The sequence below is a fragment of the Pelecanus crispus genome, chromosome 5 (assembly GCF_030463565.1).
Source record: "Pelecanus crispus isolate bPelCri1 chromosome 5, bPelCri1.pri, whole genome shotgun sequence".
NCBI classification, from domain to species: domain Eukaryota; kingdom Metazoa; phylum Chordata; class Aves; order Pelecaniformes; family Pelecanidae; genus Pelecanus; species Pelecanus crispus.
Window position 1 is genome coordinate 20,246,648 of NC_134647.1, and position 26,594 is coordinate 20,273,241.

The 26,594-nt window shown below is 35.9% G+C and overlaps 1 protein-coding gene across 2 annotated transcripts in view; it reads right to left on the reverse strand.

Moving 5' to 3' along the window:
- Positions 1–21: 21 nt before the first annotated feature.
- LOC104031169 (prolyl endopeptidase FAP) overlaps positions 22–26,594 on the reverse strand; it is a 40,696-nt gene continuing 14,123 nt past the window's right edge. The window contains exons 10-26 of one of the 2 annotated variants that reach the window (XM_075710013.1): positions 25,641–25,744; positions 25,174–25,309; positions 21,666–21,710; positions 19,860–19,964; positions 19,699–19,769; positions 19,033–19,086; positions 18,572–18,696; positions 17,297–17,344; positions 14,314–14,412; positions 13,507–13,576; positions 12,076–12,270; positions 9,396–9,450; positions 6,042–6,141; positions 2,981–3,045; positions 2,038–2,110; positions 1,707–1,780; positions 22–329 (exon numbers count right to left, since the gene is read on the reverse strand). In XM_075710013.1, coding sequence (XP_075566128.1) covers positions 228–329; positions 1,707–1,780; positions 2,038–2,110; positions 2,981–3,045; positions 6,042–6,141; positions 9,396–9,450; positions 12,076–12,270; positions 13,507–13,576; positions 14,314–14,412; positions 17,297–17,344; positions 18,572–18,696; positions 19,033–19,086; positions 19,699–19,769; positions 19,860–19,964; positions 21,666–21,710; positions 25,174–25,309; positions 25,641–25,744 — 1,521 coding nt within the window. In that variant the 3' untranslated portion in view covers positions 22–227. Of the gene's footprint in view, positions 330–1,706; positions 1,781–2,037; positions 2,111–2,980; positions 3,070–6,041; positions 6,142–9,395; positions 9,451–12,075; positions 12,271–13,506; positions 13,577–14,313; positions 14,413–17,296; positions 17,345–18,571; positions 18,697–19,032; positions 19,087–19,698; positions 19,770–19,859; positions 19,965–21,665; positions 21,711–25,173; positions 25,310–25,640; positions 25,745–26,594 lie in introns of both variants that reach the window. The other variant, XM_075710014.1, reaches the window with a different exon arrangement.

Sequence of the window (26,594 nt, forward strand, 5' to 3'; positions counted from 1 at the left end):
TTACATTCTGATTTTATTTTTTCTATCAAACAGGTGTTAAATGTGCCAAAACATGTATTAGCATAACATTTGCTAATATACAATATCAAAAGTGGATGTAAACATCAAATGTAAAACTTCAAAGTTCCTGTTATCAATTCACCTGAAAACTATATAACCTGGGCACTGTTATCATTGCATTCTCCCAGAGATGTATCAGATGCCTTAGCATGCTCTGAATAGCCTACTTATTCTGACAAAGAAAAACATTGTTTGAGGAAGTGGGTCATATGTGTATAGAGATGTTTGCTGGAAAGGCCTGGAATTCCATGGTTCTGATCAGTATACCACTGAAAAACAAAAAAGAAAAGCCATAAAACCCCTATGTTATGTTTTCAATTCTATAATAGTTAAACAATACAGGAACATTATTTTATTACCATATTGAAGAAAGCGGATGCCTCAAGAAAACAGAGGGACTTGCTAATCTTTTTTCTTTTCATCAGTTTCTGGTATGTTCATATTCTTGATGAAAAAAGGTTTCTAAACCTTCTGTAATCTAGGAGTAAGCGTTACTGCCTCAATACTAACAAGTCAGTTGTATCAAGTCAGGCAAAAGAGCTTTGAGATGCCCTTAGGGATGAAATGCCCCTGACATGCTGCATGGCCTTGGCAACAGGGGTCACAGTCTTGCTTAGGAGTACTGGGCTCTAAGCAACAAGCTTTCAGCTAAATGTTGCGGAATTCTGTTCAAAACATCCTGCGTTACAGCACAGCCATGAACATTATGGATGGTGTACTGCAAATAAAAGACACATATGAATTATGCTAACTCTTAGAAATAACTGACATTCCCCCATAGCTGAAGTAGAATGACTACAACTGCATACAGTATTCCAGATACTGGAGAAATAAACCAGGTTTGCTAAATATCAGTGAAGGAGGCAGAAAACGTGGAATACACAAAAGGGCCTATAAACCCCAAGTACAGGGGGATCCCTGTGTGATCCCTTTTTGGGGAGTTCATGGCCGTGGGCAAGTGGACTCAGACAGAAGGCCAGTATGTTTGATAGCAGGCAAACACTTTGGTCATTATCCCCGAGAAAAAAAGGTGCAGAAACAGAGCTTAGCATGTAATTCAGAACTACTTTTCCCCTGTTTATTCCTCATGTATATCCTCTAACCTCTTGCCTGTGTGTTTCTCTCTTTGCCTGCACCTGCTACCCCAGGAAAATTTTGCAGAGAACTTTTTTTTTTTTGATCCTGGATATAGTCTTGGATTCCTTATACCCTTTTTGCTTGTTTCAACTTGTGCCTGTGGCAGGCATGTCCAGTTCAAGACAGAATCCATCAGAACCAGTGATGGTTTTGGCCCCAGCAGCCAGCTCCTTCATCCTCTTCTCCTTTACTAGCTATCAGCAGCTTTCATAAGGAGGCTGGATTCTCATTCTTCTCCCTGGCTCATTTTAAAATATCCTCTAATATATTCTTGACAAGAGAGAAATCCTGCTAGCATCCAAAGGGCAAGAAGGAAAAAAACCAAAAAAGAGCAGGCAAATCCTTTCAGGAAGAAATTGTTTGTGAAGAGTAAAAAATGCACTAGCAATTTCCAGATTTTGAAGCATGTTCAGTTGAACTGGGTTCTTAAAAACATTGCCAAATGTCAGATAAGCTTATTGATAAAGGTATAAAACACTGTTCAGAATTAAAAATAGCCTGTTATTTACCATTGCCTGGAAATCCACTTGTGCATTAACCAGAGCTTTTGCGATTTGTGCTGAGTTCTGAAAATGTACATTATCTGAAAAAGAAAAAAAAAGAGATTGGCTGTTGAAACGTGTAAATACCACAAAGCATGAAGTTATAGTGCATTAAGTTGTGTCCACTAATTATCAAGTGATACAGTTGACATTACTAAGAATGAGTAAGCATCATGTCATATTGAAGTCTACCAAAGATCTAAGTCCTGACCCTAATCAAAGGCATAGAGAGATGCTTAATGTTTTTCAAACAAAGCGATTCTGGCTCTGTATTTGTACTGCCATTTGCAAACCTCACCATCTGCTGTTCCATGGATGAGAAGATACTCCACGTTTTGGAAATTCTTTGCTCTTGCCATCACAGTTGAATTCTGTTGAGAGGAAAAATGAACAGTTCAGCAGCTTCAATTTAAACCACTCAGTCACAGAGCTGAAAGGCTTTCATTACCTAGTAGAACAACAATCAAACAGTGGGACTGGCGTAATAATGACAGCAGCGACGTCGCATCAATATGAGATTATAATGGAAGCCATATAGATTTGGTGGCTTTTCTAAGGGCCAGTTCACAAAAAGCACAGCACTTGTTATGTGTCATTCCCTGAACACTATAATTCCTGGCTACCCAGACAGTTCTACCAGGGCAGTTTGGTATTGAGCATTTCTGTTCTTTGAGTTGGGATTGAGAGAATAGGTACTGAGAACATTATCCAAAATCTTTACTAGGAGTCCTTAAACTAACTTCTTTGGGCACTAATTCAGGCCTCCCTGTATCCAGAGCTGGTATGTGTGCTGCTAGAGGAAGCTACAGACTTCCTACCAATGTGAAGAAAAGAAGAAAGGCAACCTGTTCCAGGTAGGGGAAGCTGTTCTGACTGTTTAGTATGCTTATGATGCTATTCTCAGAGAGCTAAATTTGCGTGGAGCAGTTTGCATACCACAGCTAACGGTACCAACCAAAACCTTATAAACACCAACATTTTAACCTCTCTCACGAGTTCTTTCCTAGGCTGTCTGACTTGTCCAAGTGAGAAAATAAGCATCCTTCAATTTAGCATATTTAGGGCTGATAAATACAAAAACACAAGTAACTATGGAGATATGAATTTCACAGGAGTAGCTTAGCTGCTACAGCACTGCCACTATGAGAGCTGGCAGGTCATTTTCTGTCTTCACAGTTCTACTTGTCCATGGAAGCGTGATTCAAGTTTAAGGCAGATCAACAGGGAAACAGAATTCTCACCTTGTAGTGCTCAAGATTATCGGACTCTACAGGAAGACCCATAAATCGTTCTGTGTAGATAGATGCTGTGATATTAAAGAAGAAAAGATCTATAGGTAAAGAATGTACAGATATTTTTGTGCCTCCAGTGACACACAGCAAATTAAATGTTACTTATTTTAACTGGATCTGTTCTGCTTGGTTTCCTCATAATACACCAAATTTAAACTTATTTAAAAAAATCAACTACTAAATGCCCTCCAAACCATCCTTGCAGAAATAGTGGTTTGATACTCATCTGTGGAACCAACAGAGGGTTTTGTGGATAAAGGTAATTAACTGATACTGCTTTATGCTATTGGGTTGAACTCCAGAAGTCAGCTGAATGAGCCAATGAACCAGTAAAGGTGCTGGTGGAAAGATGACACAGACTATTTTTGACACCTTAAAAAGAGAAGCTGAGCAGAATTCCAACCTTGGATGTGTATGTGTGTATACAGTAAATATTTATATATATCCTGTCCTTTTCCTATTGAATGGATATATGCAGCAATTAGGGGGAGCAGGAAATGATACAGGCTTGCACTGAAGAAGTGGTGCAATTGCTGTTCAGATCTCTTCAATTCCTTTTTCTAACTAGAACAAAGACTGTTAGCAGATTTGACAAAACAAATGTAAATAACAGAACAGTATCTATCACCAAGAAATCAGTAGGAACAGCTATCTTTGAGCTGCCTGGGTATTTGTAATTTAACTAAGAGTTGTTAGGAAAATTTGTGGAAAACTGATGCAGCAGCTGTCACTACCAAAACATTACTTTCTTTATGACCTTGCCTTGAAAGAGTAACTGACACATATTGAGCGATTAAGCTGCAGTATTACAAGAATTTTATTTATTTAATGGAGTCAGGGCTTTGTGACGAAGAAGAGGTGGCATCTTACCCTTCCGTAAGAGAAGTGATGGCCATTGTAATCAGTAAGGAATTGGGATTGTCTACCTTGTTGTCCAGTTTGGTACACTGCATTAGAATAATTTTGTTAAAAAGTAAAAATGAGAATCCTCCCAGGAAAGAAAATTACTCAATGTTCTCATGTTCCCATGGTTTATTATGTATTCTTTACGTATGTTACCACTGAGTCCTAAAGATGTGTACTATCTCTCCCAGATCAGCCAAGTAATGTGTAATAAACTAAGTACCAAAAAAATCTAAGTAGCCTCTCTTTTATCAAAATCCTTTATCATTCAATGAAAACAGAAAATGTGCAATATCTGTTGTCAACACAGTGTCAAACAACCATATTGGGCTTAAGTTTTCAATAAAATAGACTCTTTCTGAATGGCTGGCATTTCTACAGTATTCTGAGCCAAATTCTACACTCTCTTCTACCAGTATAGCTACAACAAGTCCCCAGAGGTCAGCAGAATTGCATTATAATGACTAAGTGGAAGATTTGGCTTGTCAATTACTGAGGAAGAAAAAGGAGATAAATTGCAAATTTTAATAAAACAGTCACAGATCTAATGCTTTTAACTATACATTGTCCCCAAATGCAATTTCCCTTGCCATCTTATAACTGTTCAGCTGTTATTAATTCTGACACAAATTGGAGGTGAGTGGGAGGATTTCAGAGAAAAGATTATGGTCCAGACTCTAATCTGTGCATCTAAAAGAGGGTGGGACAGAATTTAGAAGCTTTAGGGGCCAGTATATCCTCTGACATACTGATACTACTTAGAGACTCAAATATGTAGCATCCTGTAGTTTTGTCCCTAACACAGCTGACCCTAATGTTAACATGATCTGTTTGCCAAAACTTATGACTCATGACTTCCTTCCGTTTCCTTCCTTCTTTCCTTAGTGGAGGTACATTTGCCTGTTTGGATTTTACAATGTGTTTTTAGCAAGATTCTTTAACTTCCTCCTGAAAATTCAGCTAAAGATTGCAATGGTGTGGGTCTAATCGACTTTAACTTAAAAACTTCATTCAATTTTTAATGCTTGGACAAATGTTTATAACTCTTGTTTTATTGAAGGACTTTTGCAAAAATAGTGCTTTATGCCTGCATTCTGGAAATAATTTTGTGATCATGAGTGAAAATATTGTAAAATTTCTTGATGCCAGTGAAAACATGAAGACTATGCTTCCTGTGTCATACAAATGTTTTCCCCTTTGTTTGCAAAACACCATAAATACAAGGAATGTCTGTGCTAGCAGTCAGGGAAGGAATCTTTTCCATTTAACCAAAATTTTTATCGTAACCAAGACTTCTTAGCAAACAACCATATGCTAAGTAAATGTGTTCAAAGTGCTACATTTTGCTTATTGAAAACATGCATGCCATGATACGTTTTTACACTAAGGTTCTTTTACACCATGCCAAAAGCTTAACAGGTCTGCAAGTATGAGTATGTGCCTGCTTTATTCACACAGTAAGGCCCTGGGAGTATACTCCTGGAGTTGTTTCCTCTGAACGGTTTGGAGCCTAAGTCAATAAACATAAAGAAAAATATGTCTCCTAACACAACAACACAGGAGATGTGGCTGAGAAACATCTAAAGGGAAAAATATTTAATTAAAAAAAAATATCAGACACAACTGACTCCCTCTTTTCCACTGCTTTTGGAAAATAACTTCGCAATCATGAGAGATACTGATTCCTGACAGAGATCATCTGCAGTATCTGAAGTTGAAGTGCACTGTGATTCCATTACTGGCAGAGAAATCATTTCAGCTGTTTCTGAATTCAGTGATACTGTTTTAACAGGATTTTTAGGGAGATCACTCCTGAGTATATAGCAGTTTATCAAGAGGGCTTTACACACTTACTGTTACAGATGTGCATATGGAATTATCTGGGCGTACCTTCTTCTATGTGACAAAGTGCGTCCCATACTGCCAGTTGCAGTCAGTTATTTTCAGCAAGAAAAACAATAAACTTAAGGTCTTAAGAGTTTTATGTCTAGGTAATTGCAATGTCTTTAAGTTTCACATTGCCAGTCTCCTGCAATGATTTCATTTACAAAGTCAGTAAATGCTACATCTTGCTTTCCAAGTCAGTATTTATGACAAGTTTCCATACCGTAATACTCCCAGCTGGAAACAGGAGCTACAGCCATTCCACATTTAAATACTCCACTGCCAGATCCAAGTGCCAAAGAAGTTACGTACCCACCATAGGACTAGGGAGAAATCACAGACAGTTTAAAGTTATTAGTGGAGTATTATTTTGTTTTCTGAATCAAACTCATATAAATTAGTTCCAAAGTAAATATTTGAACACATGGAAGACAAAGCAACAAAAGCTATTTAATTTTTTTATTAATTTATTTATTTCAAATGGATCTGATGTAATTTTTTGTGATAGAGATTAGACAATTTTATTGAATCACTTCTTTTTTGCTACTTCTTCAGTGCTTATCACAGGATACTGCTCTTACTACCACTTAGAATCATAGAAAAAATTAAGTTGGTAGGGTCCTTCAAGGTAATCTAGTACAACCTCTATCTCAAAACAGGGCTAACTTCATATTTAAATGAGGTCAATCAGAGTCATATCCACACTATACAGCCTCTCTACTCAATCTGTTTCAACGCTGATCACTGTTGCTGTAAAATTTTTTTCCTAAAACCTAAACAAAACTTCCCTTGTGGCAACTTGTGTTCATTGCCTCTCATCCTTTCGGTGTGCACCTCCAAGAAGAGTTACAGGTTTTTCCCTCCCTTAACAATCTGTCTACCTTTTGCTAATGACTGGCATATTGAACCAACCCCATCATCAGTACTAATAGGCTCAGCTACTTGAGAACTTGAGGTTGGAGAAATTCCTCCCTACTGTTTGCCACTGTTCCTGTTATTTTCTGGCCTGATTCCTCAAACTGGGATCCAGCAAGGAAGAATAAGTTCATGGAAGTTAGGTAAAGTAGTAAGTAAGCCTGCATATCAGAAGAGAGCTGTGCAACTGTGTGGGGCTAGTTGCTGAGAAAGGAAAATACTGTAAATAAAAAGCATTTGGTTTGGCTGTCCATAGGATGTGGAACTGGGATTGGAAAATAGCTGCATAAGGTCCTTGGGAAATAATGGGTTACTGTTTACTTTGGAACGGAGGGAGGAATAAAAATATGGGGTGTGTCATGAAGAATTCTGAAGATTATCAACCTCATCAGCAGCACATGAAAGACTAAGGGAAATAAGCAAAATTATTAAATATTTTGTTGTACAAAAGTAAGTTAGTCCATCCCTCCTCTTGACATGCCAGCTTGAAATTACAGTGAGGGATATGCTAATGAAACTAGTAATTAGTACAGTTTTTCCAGCTCATTTGATTGGCTTATTTGATCTTTTAAAAAATCAGTCCACAAGGCTAAAAAGTAAAGGATTAGGAACAGGCAGATAAATGTATGCACTGTAAAAGGCAGATAGATAGAGTTCAAAATCCTGAATTGCTTTAGTGGTTATTTAAGAGCTTTTGCCATCCAGAAGAGTTTGGTGAGTCTGAAATTACAATGAGCTACATCATTCATGCATACCTGCCAAGCCGCAGGCTATAAATAAGGAGACACCTTTCAACTCCTTTCAAAAGTTGTGGACCAGGAAATGGTATAATAAATAGAAAAAAATGGAAAAAAAGACTGACAGGTTTGGCAATAGTGCCGTTATTTGAATATTATATCCACTACTGGGATACAATGCTTTAGATGTGTGAAATCTCTTAATTGGTTCTGGAAACACTGTGGTGAAATAAAATATGATGTGATTAAAAAAAAAAATATTTTCATGTGGCCTTAACTTAATGTCACTTTAGAATTACTCACTTGTAAGTGTCTGTGTCACTTAATTTCAGCATATTGTACCCCATTTTATCCTGGTGTTGTAGCAGTGTCTGACCAAAGTAATTTAAATATTAGTTGGTAAAAGCTTCATAGAAAGATTTTAGCAACCCTGCTCATGTGCTATCTAAGATCAGGCAACTTCTGTAGTTACAGTTGAACTGAATCTTACAAGATTGATCCTCTACTGTGTTTCTGGGCAAGCCTCTTACAATGAAACTGGGCCAATGAAAACAAACAAACAAACAAAAACCAGCAAAAAAATAAACAAAACAGTGACAGATCAGAAGAATTCTCCTGGCAAAGACAGGCAGTTAAAGAAAATGAAATAAAAGGTCTTTGTGAATGATCATGAGAGAAAAATGAACACGTATAAAGAGAAAAATATTGAAAAATGTTAATGAGTGGCTAACATACTAGTTTATTCTGTAAGCTTTTTTAGTTAGTGCTGCCTGTTATCGCTGGATAGCTGATACCGATTTACTCAGAGAAGGAGTAAGGGTGGCTAACATGGGTCTGGCCTCCAACCCCCTTTAGCATTCCTTACAGTACTGTCCCTAATCCATGAGACCCTCAGGTGTTGCTTAGCAGCTTATTCTCCTGCATATTATAATTCTGTTATGCTGACGATGGGTAGGAGGCAGGGCTCCAGTTCTGTCTATGCATTCTTGATCCAGCCATTCATGATGAACATGAGCAATCAAGTCAGATGGCCTAAACATCTTAAAAATCTCTATAAAGGGGCTGTGTGGCATTTGTGCTGCCACTGAAGTGGCTTCAGGTCTCCCACAACACCACTAATAGGTCTGCATCTTATTTCCATGAATGGTCCTACTTTGAAGCACAGGAAGAAGAACCCCAACTATACAAATAACTTCTTTTTCTCCTATTAGAATGCAGTGCTATCCTAAAATTTGTACTTGAGGTATGCTACTCTGTTTCTCAGTGCCTAAGGGGAGTGGAATCTGGCCATTTAATAATAAATACTTGCAATACATCTGGCTATAGAAGGTTCTGGGATTGTTACAAAGCAAGTACATGAAAAAATAAAAGATGAAAACCAGACTGGCTAATTATTTGGAATGACTCCTATACTATCCAATTTTTCCACTTGGTGAAGTTGTCAGTGTTGTACACCCCTCAGACCCAGATTCATCCCTGCTGACCATTTCAAAGCCAACCAAGTATACAGTGATTCAGAACAATGCAAGGGTCACATTTGCTGATGAGAGGTATTCACAGGACTTTTCTCATTATTTTAATCTCAGATCAGAAAGGACAATACTTGAATTTTGACACCATGCCAGTAAGTCCCTAAGGTGAAAGTGAAGCCAATTAAAACGTCTCTGTTTTGCTTAACTTCAAGTCCAAACAATGTATTAGACATAAGCTTTTCAAAATTCCCTCTTGAGCTGCCAAAGATCCCTTTTTGGGGACTTGCACCATTCCAATTGCATGTATATAGGCACCAACAGGAACCATCCCCTTTGGCAATACCTTCAACCACTGGCAGAAGAAACTTTATACAGATTTAGGACAGAATAAGGAAAAATTAAAAACATTATACTGCAGCATTATTTATAGATTCAAAAAACCCAGTCACTTACCCAGCCCCATATTGCTATTCGTTTCTCATCAATAAAGCCCATTTCTATAAATTTCCTGTGGAAAAGAAAATCACAGAAATAAATGCATTATTACAAAAGATTGCTAATACTATAATAAATCAGCAAAAAATGATTTTTCTTTCACTTTTTTCCATGCATCCCACCAATTTGAGCAAATTGACAATCAGCATAGCATGTCTAATTTTTACAAAGCATCAATTGTTCAATTAATAGATATTTAAGAGGAAAAGGAAGAATTTTTCTTGAAAGAATGAAAAATGCTGAAATCAATACTTTCTTCAGAATAATTTTTGCTCCAGTGGATGAGAACTCTGCCCAACTGGCTTCTTGGCAAAACCACTCTTTTTTCTTAGACTTAGAATCCACCTGGATATTTAGTCCAGACTAGATTAAACATCATACATTATACTCATGTTGTACATTTGCGCATATATGTATGTGTGTGTATCTGTGTGTACAGACATACACTCACACACATGCAGAGAAAGAAGTTCAAAATGTGTACTCCTACTAATAAGCACACTTCATTTCTCATAGCTGTACCTTCCCACAAGCTATTATCGTTTTCATCATTTTAATGCCAAAGGTGCTGGATTACTGTTAACACTCAGACCTTATCCTGCAAGGTGCTCAACATACTCATCTTACAAGAAGTTGATACTCTGATCTCTCAAGAGAAACAGTATCAACCTCTGAGATCAGGGATTCCCTGGAGGAATAAGCTTTCTTTTTTATGTGCCTGAAATGTGAAGAGCACCTACTGCTATTATAATAAAAAATAATAATGAGGGAAACATCTTCTAATGCTCCAAGTAGGTAATGAGCTTGCACTGGATGAAAACTGCACCTTGCTTATGCACTCAGCAGTCAAACAGGTCAAAGAGAATCAGAGAATCAAAAATATTAGGTCTCCTACAAAAATCCTGCATCAGAGTCTGAAGGCTGTATTTCCAGAACTGTATTAGCAACAGCAAAGAAAAGGAGATGAGGCGAAAGACCGCAAAAGTTCAAGAGTGACAGAAAAACAAAATAGGTTCAGATACATCCCAGGACACATATCATCAGCTGCTAGCCTTATTTTACTGGACAAGCACAAGTGACTGACAACACCCAAAATGTGGGATACTATCTGGGTGGGACAAAGTTAGAAAAGCCAAAAAATGATTCAGCTTTGTTATATTGCTGTCTTAATCCCTGGCGTTCCTCCTACAGTAAAAGCCCCTCCAAGAACTTCCCACTAGAGTATAGGATCCTCTTTAAAAATCATGCATCTTAAACCATGTGTTAGATCAGGAAGATGGAATGCAATACATTTAACCGAATAAAAATTTAGTCTAGGTGCTGACAGAAAACTGGGAAGTGTGAAGTCTGAGGTCATTTCTTCAGAGCCTGTCTCAGCAGATTTTGCAACTGCAGAATCAGTTTAGGTTCCCTGTGTCTCTGACATTTTATATCTGAGCGACGATTCAGAGTAATAAAAACCCATTCTCTCTCTTGTGATATTTTAAAGTATACCATTGCTGCTAAAAGTTCCAAGAAAGAAAATCAAATAATAGATTAATAGAAAAACCTGACATGATACACAGCTTTTCTGTTTCATTTATGACTGAAAAGGATAATGGTGTGTTTACGTAATTGAGGAGGAAATGAATTATCACAAAGCAGAAAGAGGAGGGAACAGATACCCTCCTCACACACACTTGTAGATACAGGCAGTGTTCTCAAACAAGTCGAGAAAGCTTGTGGAAACCTGGACAGCTACATCCAATTTCTAGCTAAGCTACTCAGAGTTATGTCTATTACTGGGGGAAAGAGGGTATTTACTATTGCACCTGGAAATCTGTCCAGGCTCTGATGGGCCAAATTCCAGACCAAAGGCAGACTAAATTCCTTATTCCTGCCTTGCACTCATCTCCATGGGGTTCAAACTAAAACTTCTTTAAATGCTCCCTTTAGCAGTGCTACTGCATCTCTAAGCTTAACAGGCAGCCTTTCTTTACAAAACCTCAGCTTTTACTCCCTCCCAAAACCTCTGCTTAGAGAATTATTTTCCCTTGGAACATTTTAAGTGTTTCAATGCAAAGGAGCAACTGTTGGGGAACAACTACCAGAGGACCTCAGACACTTTCTGTTTTTCGTTAACTACCCTGAAATAGCATGGAAGGCAAGTTTATGACTAACTGACCTCTGGAAGGCTTGTGTCAGGATTCAGTTTTGCTACAAACGTCACATTTGACCTTCATCTAATCACTGTGGTACATCACTATGGATCTTTGGCTAATCGCTATGGTCACTGAGATAGGTTTCCCCTACAGGGAAAACTTGAGAATAACGGATAATACATTGGCTTACCTCTCACCACTGACACTTGTATTTCCTTAGGCCTAGGATTGAAGCCTCTGATGATGCTTTTATAAAATGAAGTGTTGAGGTCCAAATGTGGACTTAGTAGTACATGGACTTAATATACCACACAAAACCTTGCTGACATCAAGCACCTCAGTAATATTTTATTTCTACAAGTCTTCTTGTCTTATTTCCTGGAGATCTCAGCTCTCCAGAAGAAAGGCTGAGAAATACATTTAATATTTTATTTTTTTCACATTACTTCTTGTAGGTATGTAAATACAACAGTTATACAGGGAGATATTCTACTTACTTCACTGCTGAGATTTGGTCCTCAACTTCATAGACTCCTAGTCTTCGATATACTGCATGCAAAATCTTGTCACCTTGATAAGCTGTCCCTCTGCCATCCACTAGAGCAACAATAATTCCCTCTTTGCTTGCAAGATAGGTTATCCAGCTAATGCTGAATGTTTCCTTTACATTCTGACTGCAAGGTCCTCCGTACCTGATGATGAAAATTCACACATTTTCAACTCATATTTATAAATTTATAAATGATTACCAGATACTAGACTATAGGGTACTTCTTACATTTTCTCCAGAAGTGTTTTGCTATTATGGCTGTGGTTCAGAGAGCTCAGTAGACAAACAGTTCAACTATCATTTTCATGTATTTGTGAGATTTTGCGATCTAAAATCCATTTTAATCCTTTAGGTCTTATGCCTAAGGCAAATCATTAGTTTTAGCTCAGACTAAGGGATGCAGCATCAAGTACTTGTCCTAAGGGGAATCCTTGGAAGAGTCATGCCTCAAAGACTCAATCTCTCTCCAAATTCCTTAGGTGTAACAGCCCTTTTTGGCGCTTTTCTGCTTTCTGCATTTGATCCCCACATGCAGTCAGCAATGCAAAAAAAAACCAGGAGAAGAAAGTACAGCTCCTTACACTTTCTGGCCATCCCGAGACCTTCTTTGTTTCAGTAGGGAATATCATGTGCTGTTGGAGATGTGGGCAGAACACAGCCCACATAACTGAGCAGTACAGAGAAACACTCCTCATGAGAATGGCCTAATGCAAATTACACATTTGACCTCAAGGACACAACTGACTTAATCTTCTACTCTAAACTTCAAACATACTTAGCATTCTTGGACCGTTGGATCATCACTGGATAATAAAAAATTATGTAAGATTTATTACACCCACTCAGGTCTCCTTTCTGCCTCTCATTTTTTTCTGCACCACTGCCATTTTTGTTGCCTTTCCCGCCTGCAATAAATTAAATTCATGGCAAATGCTCTTTAAAAGGAACATTTGATCAAAGAAGCCAGTCAACATGGTTTAGGGGTGTTTGGGTTTCTTTCTTAAAAAATGAAGCAGCCTCTTATATTTCTCATATTAGCAAAGCTCAAATCAGTAATTTCAGACTGTCTCATAACAAACAGAAGCAGCAACGGAGCTAAGAACTCCAAGCAATATCCCACATGTTTTTATCCTTCTTATTTCTCTGAGGAACTAATTGTTGTCATGCTAAGATTAATATTAAAAACCTCACTGTTTTCCATTGGGTTGAATTTCTATTCCAGAAATACATTAAAAAACCCACCACAACAAACAAAACAGAACAAACTGGTTTTGCTTTTGCTTCATAAAATGTTGCAAATGTCCTAGGTTTTGTTAAATTATAAGAAGTATGTTTTCTGACAAAACAACATTGTTCAAAGAAAGGAAGTGTTACATACACCTGAATAAGCAGAGGGTACTTCTTGGATCTATCAAACTGTGGGGGTAGAAGCATTTTGTACCACAAAGCTAGAAAAGACATATTAAAATAATATTGTTAATGATTAAAATGATTCCTCCAAGCATAATCCAGAATTTGGTGTAATAGTATATGAAAATGAATCAGCACAAACTACACAATGCATGAACTGTGTGTGAATCACAGAACTGATGCAAGTAACTGTTTATATTGAGCTGTTGAAGAATAACTTTGAAGAAATGAAGTGCCCACTTTTATTTTAATTTAGCTATGCATAAAACTATTATGTCACATAACTGAATGTTCTCATTTTTCCATGTGCCTAAAAAAACACAACTAGGAATATAACTATTGTTAAGATTATGAGAAATGAGTGTTGGAAACTTTATGCTGATTCATTACCATGGAATATTGTTTGTAAAGTCACTAGTGAAAACAACAGTGTATGCAAGTCAATATAACGTGTAACACATGAGCAGCAGTTTACATTTCACATTTTATTACCACCATACTATAATGTTTTTATATGAAATTTAAGCACTTTACCAATAGTGTTAAAGAACTCAAAAAAATTGCATTGTGAAACAGAGATGTATTTTAACTACTGTTTTACTGAGAGATACCCTGAGGTGCAGACAACTTGTCAAACAGGGCAGAACCAGGCCTCTTCTTCCCAGACAGGCTAACAAGTTTGTTCTACAGAAAGACAAAACTTACTATAACAAAATGAAGGCAAAATATTAAAATAGTAGGAATAAAAAGTATAATAAAGATGTGTAATTCTTACTTATACCATCCACTTCAAGTTTACTAATTTCTTCTTTTGGCAGTTTGATCTCTTGCAAAGCAGACTGCAATTCCAAATTGTCTTCCAATACTCTGAGCTCTAAGTAAAAGAAATGCCTGAATTATTAATTAATTTACTGTTAATTCCTCTTCATTAATTGATATTCCTTTATTTTGTGTTATTAGAACAGAAAGCAAATCTGTGAAATTTTAGAAGCAGAGTAATGAAATCAACTCAGACATTTCTAATTGGGCTTGATCACATAGCTAAATAAAAGTAAGGCACTGGCATTATAGTGCACAAATTTTCATTAGATTTTTATAGGATGTACGTTTTGCAATGCAAATCATTTCACATATTGCCCCGAGTGTTAGAGTCCCACACGTTATGAAGAAACTCCTTTCTGCTGCAGGGCCCTCATCCCAGTTTTGTAGTATGGTGGGAGCTGGAAATGCAAAATTCATCCCATCCAGCAAAACACAGTCTTGTATCTCCTCTCTTGCTTGCCACAGTAACATCAGTTTAACCTCTGAGACCCTTGGGCAGTGTGGTTAAGCGCACAGATGTTTGGGAAGATCTTGTTTCTGGGCTCATGCAGGAAATCCAGTTCCTTAAGGGGTTCTGGCAAACTCTTGTTTAACCACTGTACAGTATAGTCCTACACAAAGATACTAGACTTACCATATAACTGTCATTAGTAATATATTACTGCACTTTGTGAACCTCTTTTGTTGTTTTTTTAATCTAAAAAGTATTTTAAATTTTTGTTTTACTTGCTTTAGACCCAATTTACAGTTATATAACTTAAAAATTACTATGTAAAATTTAGTTAATTTCCAGCATAGACTGCAGAACTATATATTATGAATATTATATATTACTGAGTATTACTTGTTTATTTATGTGTTTTCCCATGAGGAGTGATGGATGAAGAATATTGTACATAATGGAAATATGTGACTTTTAGCTTCAATTTCAAAACAAAAGAACCTTTTAAAACTGCAGGAGATTTTTCTTTGTTAGTTTACTTTTTTTTTGTTTTTTAATGGCAACCACCTCCTGTTTTTGGAAATGCTCAAAAAAATACAAGTACTTCTCTTGGCATGTCTTGAGCTAGATAGTGCTCAGGACATGCCAGAAATATAACACTGGAATTTGTTCTTTCAAAGTATTCTTGACAAGTTTTGCAGATTCAAGTGGGTTTTTATGGCTGAAAGATCATCCTAGCTTTGGATACTCACGCAATCTCAGCTGAACCTTTTCCACCCTTCTCTTCAAGACTCCTGAAACTTGCCCATTACCACAAATGAATTGTAGGCATGCTGAAAGGAGCTTCCAAGTTGGTGTATGTTAGTTTAACTGCATGCCTCCTACTAAAATTCGTGGGTGATATATTTTCAAAATGCTGCTGACTGCAATGAAAATGGTTCTACTAAAAATAGTTTGGCACCACAGAAGAGATTATAACATCATGGGACTTAAGGAAAATTAATGCAAAAAAGGTCATAAAAAGTCAAAAAGAAGACTGAATTTGGTTTTATTCCTGAAGAATAATAGCAGAATAGAGTGAGGCATCATGAAACCAGTGAAGATCCATTAAACAAAACTGTTCTCTCCTGCAGAGAGGTTAAGAAATGCATATTTGTAGTTGGGCACTTCGCTGCATTTCATGCAATTCATACTTTGATAAGGAAGTAGTAGGGACCTTGATACACATGGTCATAATGAATCATGGAAAACAGAGAGCTATGACAATGGATTAAATATGAAAAAGTCCATGCATTAGCTGTATTTAAGCCTTTAAATCTATTTAAACCTTCTGCAAAAGGAATACCAGAACACTGTTTTTATAGGACAATTGCAATAGACACGTCGACCAATCTTTTCAATATGCAAACATTTTTGAGTGGTTAAAAACTAAGATGTACCAACTCCTATTGGAGTCAAAATCATCTTATGTTGCAATTCATTTGACTTCTACATGAAACACCACTGATTAATTTAGCTTAACAATATTGCAGCATTTATCTTCATGTTTTTATGTGTCTTCTGGTCACACAACACTCAGTTAATAGTGGGTTATCAATATGGGCCAAACTGTAAGGACCCTGGCATTAGAACTATCATTGCATTTCCACTGATTATTGGGGAAGGAAGGGGGAATGCCAAATCACCAAAGTTTTTTACAGGACCATGACAGTTTTCACAACATTTCAGGACTGAGGGCTTTAAGTTGGAGATTAATTTTTAGGGAAAAACAAGGGACAGAGAGAAAAAACTCACTGCAGAGTAATTAATATTTTCGTGGTAGCAAACTCCTGCTTGGCCTGGTTGCAAACAGTCCTTACTAACAGGGTACTTAAAGAATGAGGGCTCTGAATGTTTCTTGCCAGAGTCTCCATTTTGTATCAATAATTACACCTTGTCTGAAGCAGTTATTTGAACTGCTCATCTGAAAGAGCTTCTGCTTTTCCCTGACATCTCTACCAATGGTCGAAGAGCAAGTCACTGATCCACATTCGAATCAGTACAGTACAATAGCTCAAACTGCAAACTCTAAAAAGTACACTGTTTCCTTTTGTATAGGGTAGGGTTGCTTCATGAAAAATCTCAGAAAGTCTTGCATTCATCCAAATGTGAAAAGGAATAGTTTGGAAATCACAATAATGTTTTCTACAAAGTTTGACTCAGTATTTGGGAGACAAAGAGTTGCCAATGTTCATTGCATCTATAGTGTGTAAACAGGAAAAACAAGAGGATGCTATAAAAGTGCTGGACTCAGGAATGAAAATAAAGGCATCAGGGTGTTCATTGATATTTGGATTTTACTAATTAACAAATCTAGAAAGACACTAAATATTTTAATAACAAACAAGATGAAAGGCTTCTTGATCACAATCCTAAATACTGTATTAGAGGATCTGCATAGTGAAAATCAATGAGAAAAACAATTGCTTAGAAATAAGCAGAATATTTGCAGTACCTCTATCACCGTGGTTCTCAAAAAGAGTAGAAATGGGAATCCCGGGACCTATCATGAGAATGATAAGAAGGCAGTTTACAGTTTGAAGCTGAAATTTGATGATGGAGTGTACTGTGTTAACATCGGTAACTGACAGATGTTAAAGAGCTCAAAGTTGATACACAAATCTGAATCTTCTCTGCTGTATAACGCACTACTCCCTACTGCACGAAATACATAAGGTACTGTGTGCATCGACTTGTATACTTATAAGCATTCCTTAGCAAACATAATAGAAGCAACTTTAAATCTACTAACAAACTCTTCCTCCCTAGAGACGAAGTGACATCTAGTTAATACCTGAGATGTGATTACATAAGGTGAATGCAGAATTAACAATGTGAAACATTCTTCTGAGAACATGTCACATCATATTTGTGAAGGTGAGCAGCTTTCATGTGGTGATGACCTTACTGACTGTTTTGTGCAAGAATGATTGAACGGTGTTATGATTTGCTACATTTGCTTCTCTGCTCAGCGGAAGTTCTAAGGAACTCTTCAGCTGATCAGTCAGTGCAGAATCAGAACAGTAAACTTTATATGAAATACGCAAAAGGAAAACCTTGGATATTTTTCTTTCCTTTTTTTAGATTATGACTTCACTGTTTGTTGCTTACACCAATGGATGAAACCTCAGAACACTAAAATCACCATAACTTATTTTAGCAGAGCTGAGACTTCATCTAATACTTCTGTTACAAGTGGTTTCAGTGATCATACAACTCGATGAAGTTAATTTTTCTTAGTTCAGTTATTAAAAATGTTCTCAGGTAGTCAATACCCAACATTTTGTGGCTATCACAGGTTTTAATAATTTCAATTGGGAAACACATTGTAATAGTTTCTCATAGTTAACTTTGATCAAATGAACTGGAAATCAGTGTGCGTTTCTAAATCCTGCTCTTGCTGCTGCAAGAAAAAGCATGACTTTGACAAGCCAGATTAGAATCTGTTTTGTGCCATGAAGGACTTTCACAAACTTGTTTTTAATTCTAAAAATCCCAAGATTTTTGCTAAAAAGTAAAAAAAAAACATAGAGTGAAAATATTTGTCTTTTCTGAAACATTTTCCCAAGGTTTTTGGACATGGAAAAGTTTCTTTCTGGAAATCTCTCCTGGTTATTAAGAAATTTCTATGATTCATCTAGCTATCGTTTGGGATTATCAATTATTATCTACGCCTCTGATAAATTTGAAAGAACAACTGGTTATATGTTTGCTCCCATGCTATACATACCATAACAGATCAAGGCATAATACTTAGAATGTTCACTGAACCTTGCTGTATAATACTGGCATCTCTCTTTCCTTAAATTGCAAGTAATGCATTGTTTTCTGATAGGTTTACTTCCAATACTGATTCTAGGAGAGAAACATAAATAAAGCAGTATTTATTTTGCTACAACTAACTTCACATGTGTCTGCCTCATATTCTAGAACATAGGCACTGTACTTCCAGGATGGTTCCATTTTAAAAATAAATGTTTTCCCTTTTTATCAATTTTTTTCCCCAAGAGTATATTTAAACTTTAGATACTATTTCTCCTCAGTTCTCAGATATAATCTGAGGTCAAGATTTAGTTAAAATAGCTTTTGAAATTACAATTTAAACATCTTGAAACTAAATTATTTTACTGACAAATCCAGACCTATCTTCTATCAATGTAGTATCATTAAGATAATGTTGATAACACTTACTTGTAAATATTCCTTCTTCCTGGATAGCCTTCAAATTCATTGCTTGAATAGAAACTGTAAATTCATTTATATGTTAATAAATAAACCATGAAGTGATGACCTATGAATCAGCATCAAGATGAAAAGCCATCTTGGAAGTTAACTTAGACTTTTTGAGATTTCTGCATGTGATAGAAGAGTAAGTTAAGCTTATATACCTTCCATCTTAATAAATCTTTGCTCAAACTTTGATTAGATGACAAATAAACCATATAAATAGGAGTTCTATCTCAATTCTCATGAGCTAATCACTCCAATTATGTAAGCTGTATCTATCTATATAGTAACCCGAATGAGAGACCATAAAAAGAGACAACTGAAGTAACTGCAAATTGTATGAGGGTTAACCACATGCCTAAATTTAAGTATTTCTAAATAAGTCTCTCTAAGATGGGTGATTGAAAATAAATAGAAAAATTAGGGCAATTTGCAAAGAATCTCCCATACGTAAACCAAGTTTGCAAATCTGTGCAGTGCCTTTGCATACAAATTTGCTGTGGATGCATTCAGATACAAAACAAATTATACCTAGTTATAACTTGATGAGTTAACAAATGGTGTTCCAATGATTAAGTGTTGCTTTTACTGACAACACTCACAACCTGTTCTCTTCTTCATGACACTTACATTGCATCATTTGTTACTCTGAAAATGTATATTGCCTCCCATTCTCCACTTGTAATTTGGATTGCATTCTCCTGTGAAGCAAGACATATACATTACTGAATATTGTAGAATTATTTCAGGAACTTATAGTAGATCAATGTGGAACACTTTGCTTGACTTACCACAGAGCCATTGATGTAATGAATATGCTTATACCCATTTTTATCACTAAAAATTTTGTAGTATGAACTGCCATCTGATGTAAAATATGGTGCAGAAACAAAGAACTGAAACAATGGAAGAAAAATGGTAGATGAGACATAAGTAAGAGTGTCTAAGCTGTTTAGAAGATTGTAGTACACATACTAAAAGTAACAAGACTATTTAATCAGTTCAGATGGGACAAACTACTTTGCACATACGTTTACCTGTGATATTCAATCTCCCAGTGAGTACACATTACAATTTCTAACCTGTCATGTCAGATTTCTCAAGCTGATGATATAGATAAGTATCCCACAAATGCAAGCTCCCTACTTGTAAGTGGAATACTTTGGGTTTATATTCTGAATGAACTTTCTTTAGTTATTTAAAAATAGGTAGGTTGATTTTTAAATAATAAGTTTCTGAATAAAGCTAATGTTCATGAATGGTGCCAGACTGAAAAATCCTGTGGACCACAGAGTTTGGCTGATTCTCTGAGCAAATACAGCACTAAGCAAATGCATATTTCAAGTCTCCCATACTACCCCAATAATGTTAAAGAACAGATTATCCCGCTTAAGACCATTCAACATTTGCTTCCTTTCAAACCATCACCTCTTTACTAAAATTGTCAGTCAAAGATGAGTTACTGCAACTGTGCATTTTATTTCAATATATGAACACAGAAGAATGACCTGCAAGCACTTCAAACATAGCGCCAAACATTCCTGAGTGAGTATGACTTTTGAATAATACTAACCCAAGCTTGACTAGAACCTGTGACCAGAAGCTAAATTGTTCTGGAGCCTGCTTCTAATATTCCTAATCCTTGAAATACTGTAAAGGCTAAAGCAGGGATTTATGCATGTGTACAGTTTCTTTAGTTCTAAGAAAAACCTGTCATCACAACCTCAAGAGAAGTGATGAAGAAAGGAAGTGACCAAGTAAAATAACTAATCCTTGTAAATGTGTAATCTTCACTTCAAATAAAAACACCTCTCTTAAAGGACAGTGTACTGAAAATCAAAACTCTCAGTTAAGTTCACTACAGGATATTCAGGCACAGTGTGAGGTTCACCTGCCTGAGGAGTAAACATAAGCAATAATACATATTGGAAGTTAGAATATATGATTGTATGATTGTAAATACTGATCTCATGCTCTTAGAATTTCCTTGCAGGTTTGTTTTTGCTGGGAGTTCCCAAAGACAGGTGCTACGTCTCTTCCAAGATAAAGGTTACTGGATAGAGAAAATTCCTTTTGCATAGGGGTAACTGCAGAGAAGTATTAACTACCCTTGTAAGTGGGTGTCTTCCCTTGAAGGCTGCTCCCTAGCTGAAGATGTGTGGCACTTGGCACTAAAACTTTGTTCTGAATGGACAAGTTTTATTCTTAAAATGCTATGGTATGACTGATCTTATCTCTTGCCCTAGTGACATCAGAGGAATTTTACATCTATTCTTTGCCTCCAGAATGCTTCTAAGAATTACACTGCAGTATGAATCTACTTCTTTTCATGACTTCCCTCCCTTCAGTATAGTGTCTAATCAATTGGTCTAAGATTTGCAAAATGAGACAGAAAAACATTTTTGTAACTCAGAAAGCAGGTAGCCAGATACTATGCCTAACACAGCATTAAAAGTCTCAATCCTACAGTGCAACAGGTTTAAGTAGTAATGTTGTATGACTCAGAATCGTGCTTCGTATTCAAAACATTGCTGTGAAGATGCAGAAAGCTGTAGCTTTTTCGTTAAATCAAGATAGGGTACAACAAGAAAACCTACTCCGCCTGCCCATCCTGTTTGACTCTCTTCTATGTGCTGTTGATTCTGAAAAACAAAATCAAATGTACACTCTTTAAGAAGTTCAAGAATGAGTTTATGGAGATTGAAAATCTTCAAAGAAAAAATCTGTAGCTGCCTGTAAAAGAGAATTTTAGAATACTTGCTGTGAAGGTTCAGGGACTTGAAGTTTGTCTGAGGTAAGTAATATGACTGTATTAATACCATTATGTTGGTTAAAATATTATTTTTTAACAGCTGTCATCAAAGCTAAATAAAATCTCAAGTAATTGTTTTAACCTTATGCAACATTTTCACTGAAAGCAAGAATCAACAACTACTTAGTCTCATGAATTTTTCAGTTAAAAAACCAAGTAAAATAGTTTCATGAATACTAATATTAAAAATCTGTATTAGATTCTCAGCTGGTTCATTTGACATATTTCATTTCAGAGCTGTGATGTTGATTTATAACAATGGATAACGTGACTACTAGGTACTTCTTTTAAATGTAAACCTTGAAAATCTTAAAAATACAAGCCAAATACTTTAACTAAGTACATAGAAATCAAGGGTCTCCACATTTGGTCCTCAGCTTAGAGATATCAAAGGGCCTGATTTTCAAGACTTCAAAAAAAATCTCACAATATATTTAGAAAGAAGAATTAAGGATTGGCAAACATAATGCAGGCAGCAGAAATCACCCAGATTATCATATCCTGTGACTATGAATATAAGTTTAGAATGTCTTAACTCCTTGTAACATTCTTAAAGCTGATTTTAAAAATAACTTAAAGTGATCATAAATGGATCGGTACCTCCTGCAGCTAAAGGTGCTTTTACATTTTTATTTATGTTTTACTTATAAAGTTTCTAGTGCATTTTTAATACTTTCCTAAGACTTCGTCATTGAAGAGTGTAGTATCTTGCTTGCTGGGTGGAGCAAGTGATTTAATATTTAACAATTCTGCATTCAGTCAATATATTTCTTTTTTTATCTTGCAAACTTTTCTTTATACTGTTCATTAATACAGTATTTATTTACAGTCTGAAATAAATTTCAGCAAATTTGCTTTCTAAATTTTTTTTTTGTATTTGTTATCCTCAACATAATCTCATTAGCTTTTAGAATCGTGCTTTCTCCCTTTCAACTTAGTCCCTACAAAGTGACTTATTTGAGCAAAAGTTGCATGTACTTCTAAGGAAGGCTGTTTTGCTTTTGGCAAGGGCTTTGCAAGGGCTCCACTGAGCTATTAACTCAGATGGATTTTATTTCTTTTAAGATAAGAAAAACGGGATGGATTGTTTTATATCTGCATCCTAAACTTATTTTCTTTTCTTTAAATCAAGGCTCAGATCTTGATGACATAGTACATTTAGGATATATTTAACTACTCTCATATGAGTAGTCCCATTGACTTCTATGGGATTTTCCCATGTATTAAAGCACTTACAAAATTTAATTAGAGAACTGGCATCTTTATTGGAAATCCCAATTTCACAAACACATGCCTAGCTTTTACTCACATGAATAGGTCCACTGAAGTCATATTGGTTTCTATGGTCTATTCACATGAGCAAGACTTGAACACATGAACATTTTTGATGAATCGACACTTTAGGAACATCTTGTAGATTATATTTTGTTATTATTTTCAAGTACATAAAGCCTAGCACATTTATTGTACATTAGAGTCTCAATTTAATCTGAAATAAACAAGAGAACTATTTTTGCCAATGGAAACATACAGAGAGATACTTTCTAACGGCAAATAGAGCTAATGCAGCACTCCCATCTGTTCACACTCCTTCAATTGGCCATTTGTGCAAACTTTAATGTGATAAAAGCATTGTATCACTATATAAATATAGAATTATAGAAACGTCAGTAGTGACTCCATAAATAAGGTTGCATGGAGAAATGCAATTAAACAGGGATCATGAACACAGTCCTGCAAGATGTTAATTGTTCTGGTCTGGTTCCAGCAAAGCAATTAAGCACATGCTTAATTTTAAACACATAAATAGACCTACTGAAATAAATAAAACTGCTTACATGCTTAAAGTTAAGCTTGTGTTAAAGTACTTTGGTGGATTGTGGTAGAATCCTAGAACCCTTCTTTTTTTTTATGTTAAAATATTTAGTTATTAAAATGCAGGTTACTTTGAGGCGAGATAGAGATTCAGTGTTAAGGTACTTATAAAGTGGAACAATTACTTAGGAAACGCATCAAATGCTCCAGTAAGTATGTATTTTGTCCTAATAAATTAAGACATTTCTCTGTGGAAAATTACTTCAATAATAATGTTTTTGAATGAACAGGACCTTAACTTCCTTTTAAATTTGCAACAATTCTCATACGACAGAGGAATAAGAATTATTTTCAGCTTGGAAAGGCTGTGTCAATAAACTCTGAATTTACAACTTATCAGTTATACAGAACACTTCCATAAGTATTCTTGCCTTTTATTTCCCATTAGTTCAAGGTTTCAGCCTAATGCTAGTTTTTATATGTCTTCTGTACCATAAACTCTAAAAACAAGACACGCAAACAGCATCAATACTAAGACAGTAAATGAGACTTCTGTACTAGAGTTACTGAAATTCAGAGTTATCCTTTCTTTCAGGATCTATATGAATTTATCAGTGTCTACAGTCTTCAAGCTTTACAAGGTCTTTTAAAGAAATGTTTTTTTCTGAAAGGCCTCTGTACATAAGATCTATAACTATCTACATACAGGTATAGATATCTAGGCCATCTAAGCTATCCTTCTGCTCAACAGAACATGGTTTTCCCTCCGAACTGTCTTAATGATAGAATGACATATTTGAACAAAATGTAGAGCTACTGTTGCAATTAACCTGAAATTTTCTTTTCAGATCTGAAAAACTTTTTCCTGAAAACTTGTCTGCTTTCTCCAACTGTATGATTTGATAAGACAGAAGAATTTCTCCTCCTGAAAATCTGCCTTACTTTTAAGCTGTATGTTCGTTCAACTAATTTAACACTAATCATAAAGGACATGATTCAGTCAGTATGAAATTTCAAGGTAGTATAATAAGATTTTCTTTAAAAAACAATAAAGATCCTATATGGTCCCACTTTTGAAGATGAGGAAGCAAGAAGGAACTAAACAACAGTACTGAAATCTGCTCATTAGCATTCTTCTTATTTTTGTTGCTTTGTTATTTAAGCCTCACTAAAAAAATATTTTGGTGATTTTATTTCTTGTTGGTGCAATTGAAATTTTTTTGCCCCTCCCCTAGCAATTAAAATATTGAAAAAAGTATCACTAGTAGCTAAAAGATGAATGTGATCAAACACTGGAAAATACAATTATGGCAGGCACACAATTATTTCCTAGAAGAATTCAGGGCAAGATTAAATATACTTCTGCAAGTAAGTCGGAGCAACCTGTGCATGACCAGTAGGTGTTAAAATAGCTATGCAGATGGGATTAGCAAACGTTAATTTCAGCAATGTTCAATTTATATTTCCAACTTTATTACCTCTGGACAGTCCCAAGTATTTGAATTGTCTTTGAAGTCACAAATAGCTAAGACTGAAAAATTCTGGATTCTCTTTAGCCATTGCACACAGATTCGACGATCTGTTACCCAAGTAAGCCAAGTAAAATAGTGATCACTAAAAAATAAAAGAAAAAAATAAAGAAAGGGTGGTTATTAAAAAACAGGACTATAGAAGCATTGCTACAGATTGTATCCCCCATACTGCCCTGTGGAAGACAACAGCAAAGCTTCCATTGTCTTAGGGATTTTTTTGGTCCTTTGTAACAATGTATCATATGGACAGACAGAATCAAAATACAACATTTCTAGTTAGCTTCTGATCCATCTAGGAGATGAATATGGCACACCACTGTTAAAAATGGAAAACAACTCAGAGGTTCAAGCATTTAAAACAAATAGACAAAAACCTTTTTAAAAAAGAGAAGACATATTTGAGGGCACACTACCTGGATGCTATGACTGCAGGAACTGGCACCTCCTTAGGACCAAATGCTTCAGCGTTAGTAGTATCGACAATAAACACTTTAACAGTAGGATTTTTAGCCCCAGCCTTCAAAGAAAATGTATCAGGTTATTCAAAGCAGGCTCTGAACAACTCAGATCAAGGAAAATCACACCACTTTTTGCAGGAAAAGGAGATAGGTTACAAAATATGGATTCAGTTGAGTATAATAGGGCAACTGTGGTCTTATAAGATCTCAGAGTGACACTACAGCAGTAGTACGTTATTTAACTTCGCATCATTTCCTACATAAAGAAGAAAACCTTTTAAACAGTCAAATTTAGTGTCTTTCTATACAGAAAACGTGTTTGATGGGAACCAGCATTCTATTTGCAGTGTGGATCTTTGCAGCACACGCTACACTTCTTTGGCATAAAACTCCAGGAATATAATTCACATTTGTAAGTGCTCTTTGAAATCCCAGCTGTGAAATAAAATGGTTTAGCTTAAACCGATTTCATGCTTGCTTACGCATTGCATACATTATTAGTTTTTACTTCTCCTCCATGTGTGGTCTAAACCATCCAGCTTTACTTTAGAACTGTAACCCAGCTGACAGGTGAGTCACTTCTTAAGATACATTAACATGATCACTTGCAATCGTATGAATACAACAAGAGTCAGGAGAGCTCTGTAATACATGCTGAAGAAATGCCAAACCAAAACCTTCTTGACTTAGATCTGGCACTTGAAAGCAGTTAAAATCCAAAGCCCCTTGAGATCAAAAAGCAGTACGAAGTGTGCAAATAAACTGAAGCTGTCATAGACTTTATTTTTCAAAATCAAAAATGTCTCATAATTCATTTACTGTAATGAAAAATAACAACTGCATAGTTAACACATCACAATAAGTAAACTGAACTGAAAAAAGCAAGGCTTGATCATGCAAGCATGCACT